Source organism: Charadrius vociferus, unplaced genomic scaffold, assembly GCF_000708025.1.
Source record: "Charadrius vociferus isolate BGI_N301 unplaced genomic scaffold, ASM70802v2 scaffold455, whole genome shotgun sequence".
NCBI classification, from domain to species: Eukaryota; Metazoa; Chordata; class Aves; order Charadriiformes; family Charadriidae; genus Charadrius; species Charadrius vociferus.
Genome location: NW_009648550.1, coordinates 1,636,544 through 1,653,076, shown reverse-complemented (window position 1 = coordinate 1,653,076; position 16,533 = coordinate 1,636,544). Strand labels below are relative to the sequence as shown.

General features: G+C 36.4%; 1 protein-coding gene across 1 annotated transcript in view; it reads left to right on the top strand.

The window, feature by feature from the left end:
* Nucleotides 1-7,080: 7,080 nt before the first annotated feature.
* Nucleotides 7,081-16,533, top strand: part of PSME4 (proteasome (prosome, macropain) activator subunit 4) — a 59,082-nt gene continuing 49,629 nt past the window's right edge. Inside the window, exons 1-5 of the mRNA XM_009886003.1 lie at nucleotides 7,081-7,214; nucleotides 7,776-7,892; nucleotides 13,411-13,455; nucleotides 14,843-14,992; nucleotides 16,159-16,222. Coding sequence (XP_009884305.1) covers nucleotides 7,174-7,214; nucleotides 7,776-7,892; nucleotides 13,411-13,455; nucleotides 14,843-14,992; nucleotides 16,159-16,222 — 417 coding nt within the window. The 5' untranslated portion in view covers nucleotides 7,081-7,173. The remainder of the gene's footprint in view (nucleotides 7,215-7,775; nucleotides 7,893-13,410; nucleotides 13,456-14,842; nucleotides 14,993-16,158; nucleotides 16,223-16,533) is intronic.

Sequence of the window (16,533 nt, the reverse complement as noted above, 5' to 3'; positions counted from 1 at the left end):
CAGCGCTGAGGGCCCGTTTCCGCTCGCAGTGCCCGGGCAGCACCGCCGACCTCTGCCGAGCTCCGCGGGCCCGCGCTGGCCGGCCCGGCCGGCTGCCCGCGCCTCCCCGTCGGTAGATAGGCGTCAGCCCCTGTCTTACACAAGGCCCGCGAGTGCTTCGGCATAGGAAATGGGGACAAAGGTGGCTTCGTTTCCAAGAGCTCGCTTGTTGTCTCTGAAACTTTCCTAATTTTACGAGTCAAGCTTTTGTGGGTTTGCTGTTTGTTTGTTTTGGTTTTTTAATGCGTACTTGACCACCTGTTTCACCTCTTGCCTTTTTAAGTTGTGCAAGATACCGTCTCCGTGTAACTTCTGCTGTAGGAACGCAAAGTCTTTCTCAAGACAGGCTATTTGTTAGTTCAGTGCTAGCAGGATTAAATTCTGGCTTAATGCTGTGTAAACACCGTTGGTGCCCTTGATATCTTGCCTGTACTGTGGCATGGTGTAGTTTGTGCTGATTTTGGCTCTGCTGTGCGTGCTGGCAAGGTGTTTTTAATACAGATAAAAACATGGTGGTATTATAGATAGCATTGCGTAGAACGTAGGTTTCTCAGTGAATTTTACAAAGCATACTTAACACTTCTTAATAGCTACTCTTTTGGACACTGACGCCAAAAATGGCATCGTATGATGATGACCTCTGTAGTTTCAATCAGTAAACCGTGTTTCTATGGATGTTTATAATGTGTTTTTTTCTGCTTTCATAAATGGTGTTTCCTATGCGCTAGAAATGATGAAATGTGTGTGTTTTGTATGATTTTGAGATCTTAACTTAAAATTTTCTTCCTTATATAAGTAATTTTCCCATTAATTGGGAATTTAATATATTTTTTGACAGTCAAATCTGTTTGATATGTGTGTATTGAAATGTAAGTGTCTTTATATTTGCCAAGAGGCATTCTTAGATAGAATTACATTGGTGGTTGCAAAAATGAGTCACATGTTTGCATTATGTGACAGTTTAAACCTGCTTGGAACCAGTTCAATACTATTTCCCTCACCCCCCAGCCATCTGCTAGCTCATACTCGTTTCCGTGGTACCTGTTGCCTTTGTACCTGTGGTAGAACTTCATATACCAATCAAGTTGAAATAAACTGTAGCAGTTCTTACCACGAGAAAGCTAATACTGCATTAGCTAAATAGGCTAAATGTGGCACAGAAGTCCTTTGAAAACGTGCAGGGTTGTATTAGAATCACCTTATTACTCACTGTAAATTGCCATTACTCTTACCAGTTTAGGCTTCAGGGCAGTGAATTTAGCCTATTGAGAACTGCTGTTATGCTCCTTTATGAATCACAGAAAGGTCAGGAGGCTCTAATTTGTGGTTTTCCACCTACTCTTTGAAGTTTTAATTTATCGTGTGTGTTTGCAACTTGTCTGATGCCTGTTAGTCCCAAGATTTCTTTGTGGCATATTATATGTAGTAAGACTCTGAATATGTTTGGATGTAGGCACGGAAAGAAACAGTGGGCTTGGTTTAAAAATAAGCTGGTGTACTTAACGAGAGATGTTTTGCTGCCTAGTTTAACTTGACAAAATACTTCTGTGGGATGAAATATGTTAATAGAAGTTTAGGCCTAGATCAAACACTTCCAAACCATACGGTGGTGTTATCCCTAAGTCAAATTATAGGATAATGACAATAAAAATCAAACTTTGCTGTCTGTTGATAGTGGGTAATTCACCTCTGAATCAATTTACTACCTTTTTTCCTGCTGGACAGCTATAATAAATAGCACATTAGCTTGATGAAAAAAATGCCCAGAATCTTCATAATGGTGTGATCTCTGCTTAGCTTTCTTGCAAATGTCTGAATTATAAAAGCCAGTATTCTCACAATATTCTGTGAAATAATCTATAATTCAGAACTGTCTGACGTTTCTTGTACAGATACAAATGTTAATGCAAACATTGTAATATGTACGTATGTATAAAAGAAAAAATTGCATGCAGATTATGTACTTGTTACTATTATGTACTATTATATACGTTGTTACTTTTATATACTAGTTGTTATATCTCCTCACATACTTGCAACTTTATACAACCTGCATAAGCACTGTAAAGTATGAAGAATGAAAGTGAAACTCAAATCTTTTTTTGAATTAAAAATTTGAGTATCAGTTACTATTTCATGATGACAGCTGAACCTGAGATCTTGTATTTCTTTTATTCCCAACAGCTGAAAACAACTTGCATGTAACTATCTTAAAAGCAGCTGTTTCAGCTATCTGATGTCATGAACTGAGTAGAGAAAAAAAAGAGCAAAATTGGAGTTTATCAGATAGAACGTCTATAAGCTGATTTGCATAATTCTTTTATACATAATTTTCAGTGATGCAAACTGGTTCTTTGGTTAGGATGTGTGTGTGGAGTGTGGTGAGAGAACTTGCTTTCCTGTGAAGACAGGAATAGTGCAGTTACTTAAGTAACTTATGACTTAGTGGGACTTCTTACGCAAGTAAAACTGCTTGCCTCAAAGATTGGCATTTAAACCTGTAATCATTACCCCAAGATTCCTCCAACTTGGGCTAGTAAAAATCTGTATCTTATAAAACGCTAATCCGGTTGTGAAAGCAGAAGACGGAATCTCAATTGTATAACTGCTACAGTGTGTGTGTGTAAAAAAGCAGGTTGCATCAAAATAATTTGCTTAAATGGATTTGTGTCATACTCTTTTATGGTCTCCAGGTCAAAAATAGGCTGCTGTTTCAATTTTTCCCTCACTTACGTTTTACATAGAAACTTTGTGTATAGATTTTTTTTTATTTTTTTTTTTTTTAGAACATAGTCCGTAAATGAGCATATTAGTATAATATGAACATTTAATAGTTACGGTACATGTAGTTGACTCTGCAGCCTGGAAAACACGCAAATGTCTTTCTGTGCTCTATACTTCAGTAGGCAAGGGTAGAGTTTTTAGAGTTGAGGGATACAGTTTCTGTTCCTGACAATATTATTGTATGTGCTTGTCAGGTATAGGCTTATTACAAAGTGACATTTAACTGTCTTGCTGTGAGATGTGGAAAAAATGCAGCTCAACTGTTTTGAATGAAAATGACAGGACATAAAGTTACAGTGAGGATGAAAACATCTTTGCTGAAGTATTTTAATCACTATTGCATGTAAATATTTTTTTTTTACATCTATTGCCATCCCATCTTTATCAGAAAAATACAAGCTTTCCTTTTGGACGTATAAGGGTTGTGTGTGTATATATATGTTATTTGTGTATATAAGGGATGTGTGTATACTGTGTACGTGTGATTTAAATAGTCTTGTTGAGTGTGATTCATTGTTTTTCATATCATTTGTCAAAAACTGAGTTTTAGACCAATCATAATCCTGTGTATTAGGAAATGAAAATAGATAGCTAGGAATTTAGGAGAATGCTCTATTCAGCTTTGTAAGTGAAGGCAATTTTTAACTGTAGCAGTGCAGCCAACTTTCTAGGACAATTTAGGATGTCCACTTGATACGATAGTACATTTCCTAAAAATAGGCCTATTGTAATTGCGGAGTGAGAGATTGGATACGTAATACTTTTAGAATAGGGAATTGGCCTTTTGGTTCTAATTTTTTTTTTTTTTCATCGCCAGAGACCCTGTACTTTGTGCAGAAATGATGGAGGTGCAAACAGAATTTTTACTTCCTAATCAAGTTTTTTTAGGGTGGCTGGGTGGGTTTTGTTTTGTTTTGTTTTTTTCTCTCCATGTCACTGAACTCCAAATCAGAACAATTTATTTATCCTTTTTGCAGCTGACTGGTAGAGTTTGAGAGCTCTTAAAAACCTTTGATGGTTGTCTTAAAGGAGGAATCAAAAGGGAAGTGAAATTAAGATTTCAAGAATCATCACAATGTAGTATTACCTGCCTTCATATAAGAAGTCTTATTTTTTGTTTTGCAGAAATTTAGTTCTAGAGTTATTGTTTTTTCCCCAATAACTCTTTTTTGTTTGTTTTTTATCCTGAAGAGCCACCATTTATATGGTGAACATGCATCTGTGTGATTAGCCCCTAGGCATCCTTCAGGATTCATTAAGTTCTGCGTATATTCTTCTATTTAGTAATGGCGATATTTCATCCTTTGTGAGAGGATATTTTGAAAATGTTGGAGTTCCCTTCTGTTACGTTTTGCTCATTTAATCTTGAGGAAAAGGTGATTAGCCCCTTTCTAGAAGTAATTATTTTCTGTCATTGTCTTTATGCACAGCTGGATTAAGACAAATAATTGATGGTTTTAAAGTCTGACCCCACACACACATAAAGAAGCTGTAAATATGGGAGCAATTTGGCACCTAGTTCTGCTTCTTGGGCATAGTGACATCTTTGTTTTCAGTATGTTTCTGTGTACTTTACTCCTTCTTCTGTTTCTTAATTAAACAGTATTTTGTATAATAGAACTGCCATTAGCAAATGTCAAGAAAGGTAACCAGCCAAACATTTTTTGTTATATTTAGCAAAGCTGACAGATTAATTGGATCTCTTGCGTAGTGTTTCTTTGTAGTTAAAATTTATTTTTCAGGCTTCTGCTGTTTCTTTTTGTTAATCATGCATGAAGAAACGAAACCAGTATTCTTCGTTACTTTATGCCCGGTATTATGGGAGTGGAGATGTACGTGCAAGTGCATGTGACTGAAGGATAATGAATTGGAAGTTATTAAAGGTTAAAATTTATTTCAGAACCCGCTGTTCCACACTGAAATGAGCCTTTGGTGTTGCTGTTTTCCTTCCCAGATGTGTACTGTCATGAAAAGTACACACACATTTGTAGGCAAACTCCTGTAAAGTTTGGTCATTGAATAAAACAGTGTCTTACCCTTTTGTTAAACAGTAGGTGAAGACTAAGGGGAATGACCAAGTGGGAGTGATAGGACTGTGTGGCTGCTCATCTTTCTCATGGTCATGTAAAATGCCTCCTGATTTGCCTGTTAAGTCTGGCAGAGTGATTTCAGGGCATGTGAGCGTCAACATTTTTGTGTTTTCCTGATTATTACCCCGTTTATCTTGAAAAAGCTTCCAGACTTTCACCATGGGTTCTTCTCATACAGTGTATGAGCAATGTATGCTTTTAGAAGGTAAAATTTGCAATTAAAATGAGTATGATCAAGTTATATTTCTGTTAGCCCTCACAAAATCAGGCATAACCTTTTTTATTTTCTGAGGATTCTTTTCGCATGTCCATTTTAGGCATGTGAAAAGCGTAGGTGTTCAACTGTTGATGGTGTAATTCTATAGGTAGGTAGTGGCCAATCCAGACAATTTAGGTTCCTGTGGTAGAAGAGTGGGTTATTCTTATTTTGTTTGTTTCCTTCTGTATTTGAAATAAGTAAAACACATTGAAATGAGCATTAGTGAAAATACTGCCCATCAGACGTAAAAGTCCCCCCTTGAAATCAATGAGAAAAGGAAAAGAGAAGTGTAAAGAGGTGCAGAAGAGTTGGTTGGGGTTTGTTTGGAATTTTTAAGGGTTTTGTTGTTGTTGTTTGACTTTTTTTTTTTCTGAAAACCTTACTGTCAGTTTGCCAGAGCCTTGTAGCTGTTCCACTGTGTCTTCAAGGGAAACTGGAGGAAGAAAGTTAAAAAAAAAAAAAAAATGTCTTGAGGAAAGAGCAAGGGGCTTGGTATATGTATATTTAGGGAAACTAACTCCTTTTAGTAAGGTTACTCGATGTGCATGATCCGGAAAGTTCAGAGATAATTTTGTCTTAAATTGAGGAATGGGGATATGGAGAAGTAGAAGAAAAAAAAGTACTCAAGCAATCGAGTCCAAATCCTATGTGCTCTCATGTGCCTGTGTGAAGTGTGTTTTATGAAGGGGTCTGAATTTTAGTTCTCAAGTAGTCAGTTCTCCCACTGGCAGTTCTGTGAGGAATAAAAGTTTACAGAGGAGTATGAAGCATTTGAAACTAAACCAGACATAATATTAAACTAAACTCCTCAGTGTCACAGGAGTCAATTTCAGAAACCAAATTCGGTAATCAATGCAGTTTGCTTTCATTGTTAGATCAGTAACCGCTAATGTTTGCCCCTTTAAAATTACCTTGCCTCTATTACTTTCAAGTAGGAGTCCTTCAGAGATGTTTCCTTCCTAATCTTTTCACGTGGTGGTTCCAGTGTAGGATTCTGCAACGTGTCCTGCCCTGCATACCAAATAAGCAGTGTGAGATCTGGCATTCTTCACATTACCAGAACATGCCTTGATGCTGCGCTGGTGTATATTTAGCAACAAATCAGTCCAACCTCTACTAAATCTTAAACAAAAGCAATGAACAGGCTTCTCAAAAAATTGTTTTATAGGAGTTCATATCTTGTATACTTTGTCTAACTGCTGCTTGGAGGACAGCATATTAGTCAGGTTTCTTATGAATCTTTTAGAATAGTTGGAGCAGTAATAAAAAGGAAACTTGAAAACAGCAAGCACCTCTTACAGAATTAGTCCTAACGGATCCATGCTTTCTTAAGATAGTAAATATAAGGGATAGCAATGGGACACACCACCAGCAAAGCTCAGTGTCTAGATCAATTGTTTGGCCTTACTGGAAGCTATCAAATTTGGAATTTACTTGATACTTACTGTGTCCTGTCTCTTCCTTAAAGTGCCCCAGCTGAAAAGGATAGATTATAATAAGGCTGCTTATGACAGTTGTGGTTTTGTGTGTGTTTAGGTTTTTTTTAAGAGAAATTAATACATGGGGATACGGAAATACTGAATTTAATGGCTAGTACATTTTGAGCTGAGGTGAAAGAATGATACTTGTTTTTGTGGTGTCTGGTGTGAGCATGAAGTTATGCTATTTGTAGAATCTTGGAAGACTGTAAACTTTATTTGGTCGTCTTTTTTTCTTTCTGTAGCTAGTTTCATTTGTCAGTTGTCTTTTGCTATGTATATTCAGGTTTTATTTGTTAGACTTGTGAACTAGGTTTTACTTTTGTTTCATTAAATGGCTAGTGGGGCGAAGTCTGGTTCAGGCCTTGGATAAAATGAAAATATTTAAAAATATTGCTGACTCATCCTGTGTTTTGTTTGTAGATACATCCGATTATATGGGAGAAAATTTAGCAGAGAAGACCATGTGCTTTTTATCAAATTGTTGTATGAGTTGGTAACAATTCCAAAACTGGAGATCAGCATGATGCAAGGATTTGCACGCCTGTTGATAAACCTGTTAAAGTAAGTACAGATTTCTGCTGACTGCTGAGACTTTTGTCTCTAAGTAGTTGATCACTTCACTTGCTTAATGTTGTTATATACTTTAATGTAATAGTATGTTCTTTTAGAGCTTGCTTCACTTAATCTCCCCTGTACAGATGATGTGGGTTAGAAAGAGTTCTCACTATGCGAACACCTTGACCCTTTCAGAGCTTTAGAATTGGTATTGAAAATGAAAGAATGTCTTTTTTTTTTTTTTTTGCCCCTGCTATTGGGAAAACGTCTCAGAGCCAAGTGTTAAGGTTGAATCTCAAATAGGGAGACAATGAAGACTGTCTCACAACTTGATAATGTTTATTTCACTTAGTCAGACTTTTCCTGAAGATCTTGACAGTTTCTGTTTGTGCTGAAATGCTGCAAGTGGCTAGCTTTTTTTCTTGCCTGACCTTCCTGCAGTCTGTGCCAAATGCTGAAGATAAGTGTAATTCAGAGCAGTGATCAGGGGTATTCTGATGTGCAGTGTGTCGATGTAAATGTTTAATCCTAAAGTGCTTGTTGGTGTGGTTTTTTTTTTTCTATTAGGAAAAAAGAACTGCTTTCCAGGGATGATTTAGAGTTACCATGGAGACCGCTTTATGAAATGCTGGAAAGGATATTATACTCCAAAACAGAACATCTTGGATTAAATTGGTTTCCCAAGTAAGTTTGCATTTTAAAACATTTGATAGGCTCTAAGTACCTGTAATGCCTGAAAGTACACAGAAATTTGCGTTTAATATCTGGAATTTGATACACAGAAAATATTTTGCTTGTATTTTCATGAAGTGTAGTTCAGTAATTGCATGCAAGACTGTACTAAATCATGTATATCCTTCTGCCAATGAATTGTATTTGTTATGATGTTCCTCTCTTAATGAATGCAATTGAGTTCATCTTTAAATATGCTGGAACTGCAGTCTTCATCGATTTATTTTAAGATGATAACCCACAGTTTAATATATTTAATGTTAAAATTTTATCGATATTCAGATTAAATGTCTGCTGTTCAGTTTTATAACACAGTAGGGGTTTGGGAAAATAAAAATAGTACTGTTCTTAAATATATGTACTGTAAGCATTCCCAGTATCCCTAATCTAGGTATAGATCAGTATGCATACAGAGAAAAATGACATGCCTTCTATAGGAAATACATGTATATGTGTATATATATATATTTTTTTTTAAAGTAATGATATGATATGGAAAAATCAATTTTTTCCCAGTTAAGAATTTTAGAAACATTCCACTGATTTTAGAATTGAAAACTTGTTTTCTTTGCTTTCTTTATGTTGTCAATACCTACCCATCTGCCAAATGCAAAAAAAATCACAATTTTTCTGATAATTCCAATTAGAGAAGGTCCTGCTCTATAAATTACAGATTACAAAATGTATCACATAGATAACTCACTATGTTTTTTTTTTTAATTGAAACTTCATATAAAGAAATGCAGGTGAAAATACTTAATTGGCTTAAAAAAAAAAAATCTGTCCAGGGATATTAAAGTACTACCACTGCTTCCTTCTATTGAGTGGAATATCCTATTGCTGAGAAATGACATGAACAGAAAATATATGTAGCCTTGTAACTTGTTACGGAGTATTTCATGATGAATTTCTCTCATGGCTACGTAGCTGGAAAAATAATTTTGCTTATTTTACTATTTTGCTGAATTGCATTATTTTGCTAATTGTAGCTATTGCTGCCAGTGAAAATCTGAAAGAGTGGAGTGTTTTTTAGTTGGTTTACTTTATGGATATGCCAGCACCTACTGAAACTGCATTCTTTGCTCTGTGGGGATGTTGACTAGTCACTTTTAATTTACTGTGTGAGAAACTAGCATAGTGGGGAGGAGACTTTGCCAAGAGAGAAAAGAAGGTTAAGCTGGGAGGAGGATATAGGTTGTGATGGTCTGTCTGAAACTCTTAGCTTTTATTAACTGTGTTAGGTATCAGACACTCCACCTTAATATGCAGTGCGATTTGTTCTCATACGGTGTTTTTTCTTTTTTTTAACATCAATTTTGAGGGGTATCATTTTGGTGGAAGTCAAGAGATATTTTTTAAAAGTTGAGTTGATTTGATTTATAGCTGTTAATTTAACTACTGTTTTACTTTTATTTTTTTTTTACATTCAGTTCATATCGACCAGGCTTGTCTTCACCTAAAACATTTGTGCTTAATGTATTACATAGGTGGTAAGAATGACTTTTTGTTTTGTTCAGCTCTGGCCGATGTGTAATCTTCTGCATGTTCTGTTAGATTGTAACACTTGTCACACAGGTGTAATTTTCTGCATAAATAATTGTATTGGAAAACCAATGTTAACATTACACCACTGTTTATGAGAATGTCGCACTGTATGTAAACCCTTCTAATTGGGGAACAAGGTAGCGTGTGTGAAGTGGCTGATAAAGTGGCTATATGCTAACTAATTTAACCAGCATATCTATTTCTAGGGTCAAAGGAAAGGTAGATTTTACATTTGAATAATTGTTGTATCTGAATATGGACAAAATCAGTATTGGTGTGGGAGTGCATGTTACCGAGTAAGCGTACCTTACTATTAAAAACGATGAAATCATGGAAAGTGCTTTAGCAGTGAGGTAATAGGTTCTGGAAAATACACCCAGCAACAACCTTGTAGCTGTGAAGTGTGAAACACAGTTTCTGTATCAGAAGTGTTTACTGTGAATTTTTGCCGTGGAAACTGTATCGGGAGTTTTCGTGTATACATACATTCAGAAAACTGGTATAAGTGGAAGTGGAATTGCACATTTCTTTTTGCTTTGTTTGGGGTTTTTTAGGAAGAAATTTTTAGTTGTACTAATCCAGGAGGAGATTGGTATTTGACTCACCATAGTTTGAAATCACTATAACAATTTGTGAAACTATAGCTGGTTGCTCTTTTCATTGTCTTCAGTTAAGCTCTTGTGATGGAGTGTCCATTGCAGGGCTAGAATTATCACTTAAGGCCTGAATCTGTCCTGAAAAACTGAAAAACGTGCTTTTATTGTTTTTCTGATAATGTAAGAGTCAACAGTGTCAGTCTATATGTTAAATGTTTTAACTGAAATGTGTTTCTTCTTGAAAATGCAGGAGGGGGACGACTAGATTTACAAATTAGTACGGTCATGTCCTTTCCGAAAGAAGAAAATCATCTAGTGCCAAAATGATAATGTGATAGAGGTTAATGGTATGGTTGGGTGTTTTTTAATATATCATAGAGTAGAATCATAGAATGGTTTGGGTTGGAAGGGACCTTTAAAGGTCATCTAGTCCAGCCCCCCTGCAATGAGCAGGAACATCTTCAACTAGATCAGGTTGCTCAGAGCCCTGTCCAGCCTGACCTTGAGTGTTTCCAGGGAAGGGGTATCTCCCACCTCTCTGGGCAACCTGTTCCACTGTTTCACCACCCTCGTTGTAAAAAATGTCTTCCTTCTATCCAGTCTAAATCTTCCCTCTTTTAGTTTAAAGCCATTAGCCCTTGTGCTACCGCAACAGGCCCTGCTAAAAAGTGTGTCCCCATCTTTCCTGTGAGCCCTCTTTAAGTACTAAAAGGCCTCAACGAGGTCTCCCTAAAGCCTTCACTTCTCCAGGCTGAACAACCCCAACTCTCTCAGCCTGTCCTCACAGGAGAGGTGTTCCAGCACTCTGATCATTTTTATGGCCCTCCTCTGGACTCGCTCCAACAGGTCCATGTCTTTCCTGTGCTGAGGGCCCCAGAGCTGGGCACAGTACTCCAGGTGGGGTCTCACCATGGTCATATGCATGTGGCAAGGCATAATAATAAGCTAATAATTCTTCAGGTAATAAGGAGGAACTAAACCCAAAGCACACTGAATGGGATGGGAAATTTTCCTTTATCTCATTAAATACACTGTTGTTTCAGTAATTAATAGGTGATACCTTCCAGTGTGAGTGGCTTCATTATCTCTCGATTACAAAGGTTTTAATACCTTATCCAAATGGTCAGCATTAAATACCTGAGCAAGCACAGGAGTACAAACTACAGTAGCCTGATCCAATCCCATGTGGTTTATGTATATAGTTGTTTGCTGTTGAGCTCTATTAATCCATGGCTAGGTTTAGTGGTAGAGTAGCATACAGAAATTTGTGAGCGCAGTAACTGTAGCTATTTTTTGAGCAATTCTGCAGTGACGGGTGTGCAGAAAGTAACCAAAAGTGGAACAGAAGCTACTGCTAAAAATTTTGAGAGAGTTTGTTCAAGGTGATAATGAAAACAGTAACCAGCAGTCTCTTGTTGTCCCCAACTGTATCGTCCTGTTGTCCCCAGCTGTATTGTCCTGTCCTTTTCTAACTAATAGTCATCAAACTGGAATCTTTCAGGATGTCTTATGTAGTTGGTCTGTAGCTTAACTGTGTCTTAGATGGAAGTATCCTTATGTACAAAATTGTCTGCTGGTGTTTTTTTCTTTCTAGCTTCCATTCTAAATTTGTGATCAGAAAGAAGGAGGGGACACCCCTTTCAGTCTTTCTCCTTTGCTCTCTTTTGCTAACAAATACTGAGATCTGACTGAAAACTTGTGAATTTGAAAGACTTGTTGATCTCTGGCTTCAGTGTGTCTTAAAATTCCTCTGTCCTTCAGGTTCTCCTTAGTAATAGTTTACTTCAGTGGAGTGTGATAGTATGGGGATAGCATTTTTGGTTTTGTCTCATGAGTCTTTTTCATGTTAGTCTTTGCTCATAAGGAATGTTGCTGGTTCACGCTTTATTTATCTACTCTTGGAAAAACTGTTATATATTTCATAACTCTTTCAAGAACAGTATTCGCTTTAACCCAGAATCTTTGAGGTTCTTGCAGAGTTTGACCTTATTTTTGTTTAATGAATGGTTGACCATTCCTCTTCAAATTTTAGAGACTGTCGGTCAGCTCAAAATTTTCATTCTGGGAGATGTCATGGATTTACTTTGTACATTTTATGAAACAGTGACAAACTTTTGCATCTTCTGGAGTGCTGCTTGAACTGAAGTAGTGGTGTGAGGGCTGGGTGGGCTTTTGCTGGCTTGCAGTGAATGTTGAGGTGTTGAAGTGAAAGAGCGGTTTATCCATTTCATATTTCTCCTGGCTTGTATGGGATCAGTTTATTTTGTGTAGGACTAGAGAGAGTGTGTGCATGCTCAGTATTTGTGTGTCTCAAAATTAATTGACCTAAACTGATCTTTGGTTAAACTCTAAAGATGATACATTTGCATCATCTTTTTCTGATCAAAATAACATTTCTGTATGTTAGTTTTTGGTGAACTAAAGGATGCAATTTTTATATTAAGAGTACAGAAAGAATATATAAAAGATGTAGGAAGTTCTGCTAGAACTCTTTTTTTTTTTTTTTAATTCAGGGATTTTTTTTTTTTTAAAGTGCAAGTTAGTCTTTAGCCTGTCTTGTAATAAACAGAAGATTTGAAGAACATGACAGTTTGCTACCTTTATGGTTCCATTGATCGACATCTCTCTTCCCTGTCCCTTTTATTCTTTGAGTTTATTTTGAGTTTTAGTTTATTTTAAGTGGTTTGATGGCATCTGGTGACAATTCATGTTAAAATGATTTCTCAAATAAGTTTTCTTGTATGGATGAGAACATTTTTAAAATCAGCTGTTAATCGTGAGGGGAGCTAATGAAATAACCATTGATTTGAAGATAGCTCAATTCTCTTTCTTAGAACCACTGGACAAAACCCAAAACCAGATTGAAAAGGATAGATATGGTATTTGGAGTCTCATAACAACTTTCTGAAGTCTGTTGCCTTTATCTTACAAGTATTTATGAAGTCCATAAACCTGTTTTTTGTTGGTTTTTTTTTTTTTTTTCTGTTTGTGTTTTCAACTTCCCTTAAGAAGTTACCGTGTTCTGCTGGTTGTTCATGGATAAAATGTGGGATATTACTTGTAAGAAATGGTAATAATTCTTTAATTAAATGCAGTAAATATTAGAGTGGTATATGAAAAGTAGACTCAGGAGTTTAGCAGAGAAATTTTAATCATTATGATTAGGTCTGTATAGAAGGCGATTAGCTACTGCATGTTCACAGAAGACATCTAATTGCATCAACATTATCTTAAGCTCTTGAGGAAAAAATCAGCAAATGGTTGTTTATTTTATACTGTCATTGAAATTTGGTAATATACTATCCCTAATGTTTCCTTTCTTGTTTCAGTTCTGTAGAAAGTGTTCTGAAAACACTTGTGAAGAGCTGCAGGCCGTAAGTATTTGTTGGGTTTTTTTGTTTGGTTGTTGTGGTTTGGTTTTTTGTTTGTTTTGGTTTTTTTTAAGCCTGTATCTTTAATATTATTTTAAGAAGGGGAAGACAAGTGTTAAAAAAAAAAAAAAAAGGGCAAACACCCCAGCCCAAAAAATCCCACCCTACTAGTCATTCCTTGTTCTATGTTGTCCCTACTTGTCTATGAAATTAGGGGTGGAGGGTTGAGACTTTTCTGTTTTACTGCATTATGAGTGACCAATACCTCAGGTTCATAGGTTGCTTAAAATGAAAACAAAATGACAGGCGTGTTCCATGGTATATTATTTAAACTAAGTGTAAGATTTTTTTTTCTTTTTAACAGCCTTGGTTGAAAATTTGTTAATAGTTAAGCCAAGATATCACTAGCTAAGGCCGCCATTGCTTTTGATCTGTTGTACTCTATTATATTCACTGGGAATGTATGTGCTTGAACCAGTGTTCTTCTCCGCACTAAATGACTTTGTTAGCAGCTTAAGATACTGCAAAGATGCAGAGAAGAGACTTGTTCTCTTTTATTCACTGTTCATATGGCTATTTGTAGTTATCTTCTTTCATGGGAGCAGTTGTTTCATATACTGATGTTACTTCATTGAGTGTTCCTGTAGGAGGTGCTGTTCTAAATGCATACGGTCAGTATGAGGAACACAAGGATAAAGCAACATTACACTTTTCTCAAATATATGTGGTTTTGTAGCTAAGTAAAACCCCTTAGTTGTCAATGTTGATTTTTCTGGTATGTGTTATGAATACAAAAGTCACTGAAGCAGAGTGTTTTGAAGATGAAAATGTGATATTTGTCTTTTGAAAATTCTGACTTTAAGGTTGGGACGCTGATAATGTTACTTCCAGTTTGCCCCATATCAACTGCAATAATTATGCAGTATAAATAGTTATATGTGGTATGCATTTTAAATACTGCATTGCATGGATATTTACTTTCTTTTAAAAGAAATTAAATAACCATTTCGGGATTATTCTAATGTTCAGATTACTGTTCTGTGTGCCTTAAGTCATCTTTTGTTATATTGCATCCCATGTGAATTTGATTTTGACCAGCCTTTACACTGAAATGGTTTTGCATTGTACAGAATCTTTTCTGGTTCAACAGGACAAGAATCTTGTTACATTTGTGGTCTTAAGGACATTGGGGTGCATCATTTTAATCTTAACTATGTGTTTTGTGAAGGTTAAGTGGAGTTGAGGAGTGCCTGTCTATTGCCCCTGCGTACATGTTCTTACTGTAAAATCAAGATTTATGACAAAATAATAGATAATTTTAAATACGTTTTAAAAAGAACCAAACTTTACAGCAAAGCCTTTATATGTTCACTGGTTTCCTTGTTTTCAGATATTTTCCAGAAGATGCCACTGCGGAGATGCTAGATGAATGGAGGCCTTTAATGTGTCCATTTGATGTTACCATGCAAAAGGCTATTACCTACTTTGAACTATTTCTACCTACTACCCTTCCTCCTGAACTTCACCAGAAAGGTTTCAAGTAAGTGTAATTGAAAGTCTATTGGTATGCTGTTGCAAATGCAAGCAATTCTTTTATAGGATGACTTGAAGTCAACCAGCAAAATGAATGGTGGCTTTTAACAGCATTTTTGGAAGGCATTCAAGGCAGAAATTCTGTCAGCTTTCTTTTGTAAAAGTAACCTGAGGGAATCATAGTACCTGTTCTCTTGAGTTCTCCCTTCTCTAGAGAAGAGCACGCAGTATACAACAAAGCAAACTAAATTAAATTAGATGCACTTTAATTCTGAAGGAATAGTCTCACAAGTTAAAAATCATTTACCATAGCACAGCTTTAAGTCCTATCATCTCTGTAATTGGGGTAGCTTCTGATGAGTCCTTCATATAGGCTAAAGTACGGCTGTTACTATAGATTTAAGATTGTGAGGCAGAGGTCTTCAATTCCCTGTCAAGATGTGGAAATGTGAGATGGTCAGAAGCCTGCTATAGGGAATGAGTTTGACAATTAAAGGAGAAACATTTGCAGGAAGGGACAGTATCTGGATCACCTTTAAGGTAGAAGTATTGTACTTCAAAATATAAGCCAGTGATGTCTACTGCATGTAGAGATTACTTAGGCTGGTTAGGTTAAAGTATATTTGTGCTGTAGAGTTAGTGAAAACTTCAAGGAAGGAAGTGAATATAGTTTATAAAGGTGAATTTAAGTAAGGGACTGGTATGGAGGGTTTACATGCTTGGCTTCAGATGAATCCAGAGAAGAAGGTAATGACACTTGCTAACTATCAGTCAATAGGGACAAATTTTAGATTTTAAGGTAGAGGGAAATGAAGTGTGATTTATTTTCATCTGGTTTAGCCATATTGGGGTAGCAATATGGAATGGAATGGCAAAGCTAAAGTAGATAAGAGAACTGCTGGTGAAATACTTGTGTGAAAAGAGGAGATTGGAAAAGAATAAGAGGAGGAGATGTAAAAGAAGCAAGGACTGAAACTCAGGATTAGTTTTGGGGTAGGGAGGATGCTGTGGGAGACAGTGATACAAGCATGTCCATGTTGATCCCTGTTCTTGTTGAATGAGTTGAGGGGCGGGTGAGTTTCTGCAACCGTCGCACAAAGTGAGGTATAAATATTCACAGTGAAGGAGCTGCTTTAGCAACACTAAAATTATTTTGATTCTGTTCTCTTGCAGGCTTTGGTTTGATGAATTTATAGGCCTTTGGGTGTCAGTTCAAAATCTTCCCCAATGGGAAGGGGTAAGTATTTACTTTTTACATATACTAGTAGAAATCAATTTAAATGTTCCTGCAGTGTGCTTGAAAGACATTGAAGTCAAACAGTGATAGAATGGATTTTTTTTTTTTTCTTCCTTCTGCTTTAACTGGTACAAGAAAGCAGAGACAATAATTGTTATGATTCTTAGCAAGCAATTACTGGCTGAATAAATGAGACTGCACTTGTGCTTGGTGAATGTTGTTTAATGGCTAGCTCATGCAGCTTTTCTTTCCAGCCTTGGGAATGCTGGCACTTTCCAGACTGCCTGCTTACAATGATGCAAAGTGCTATT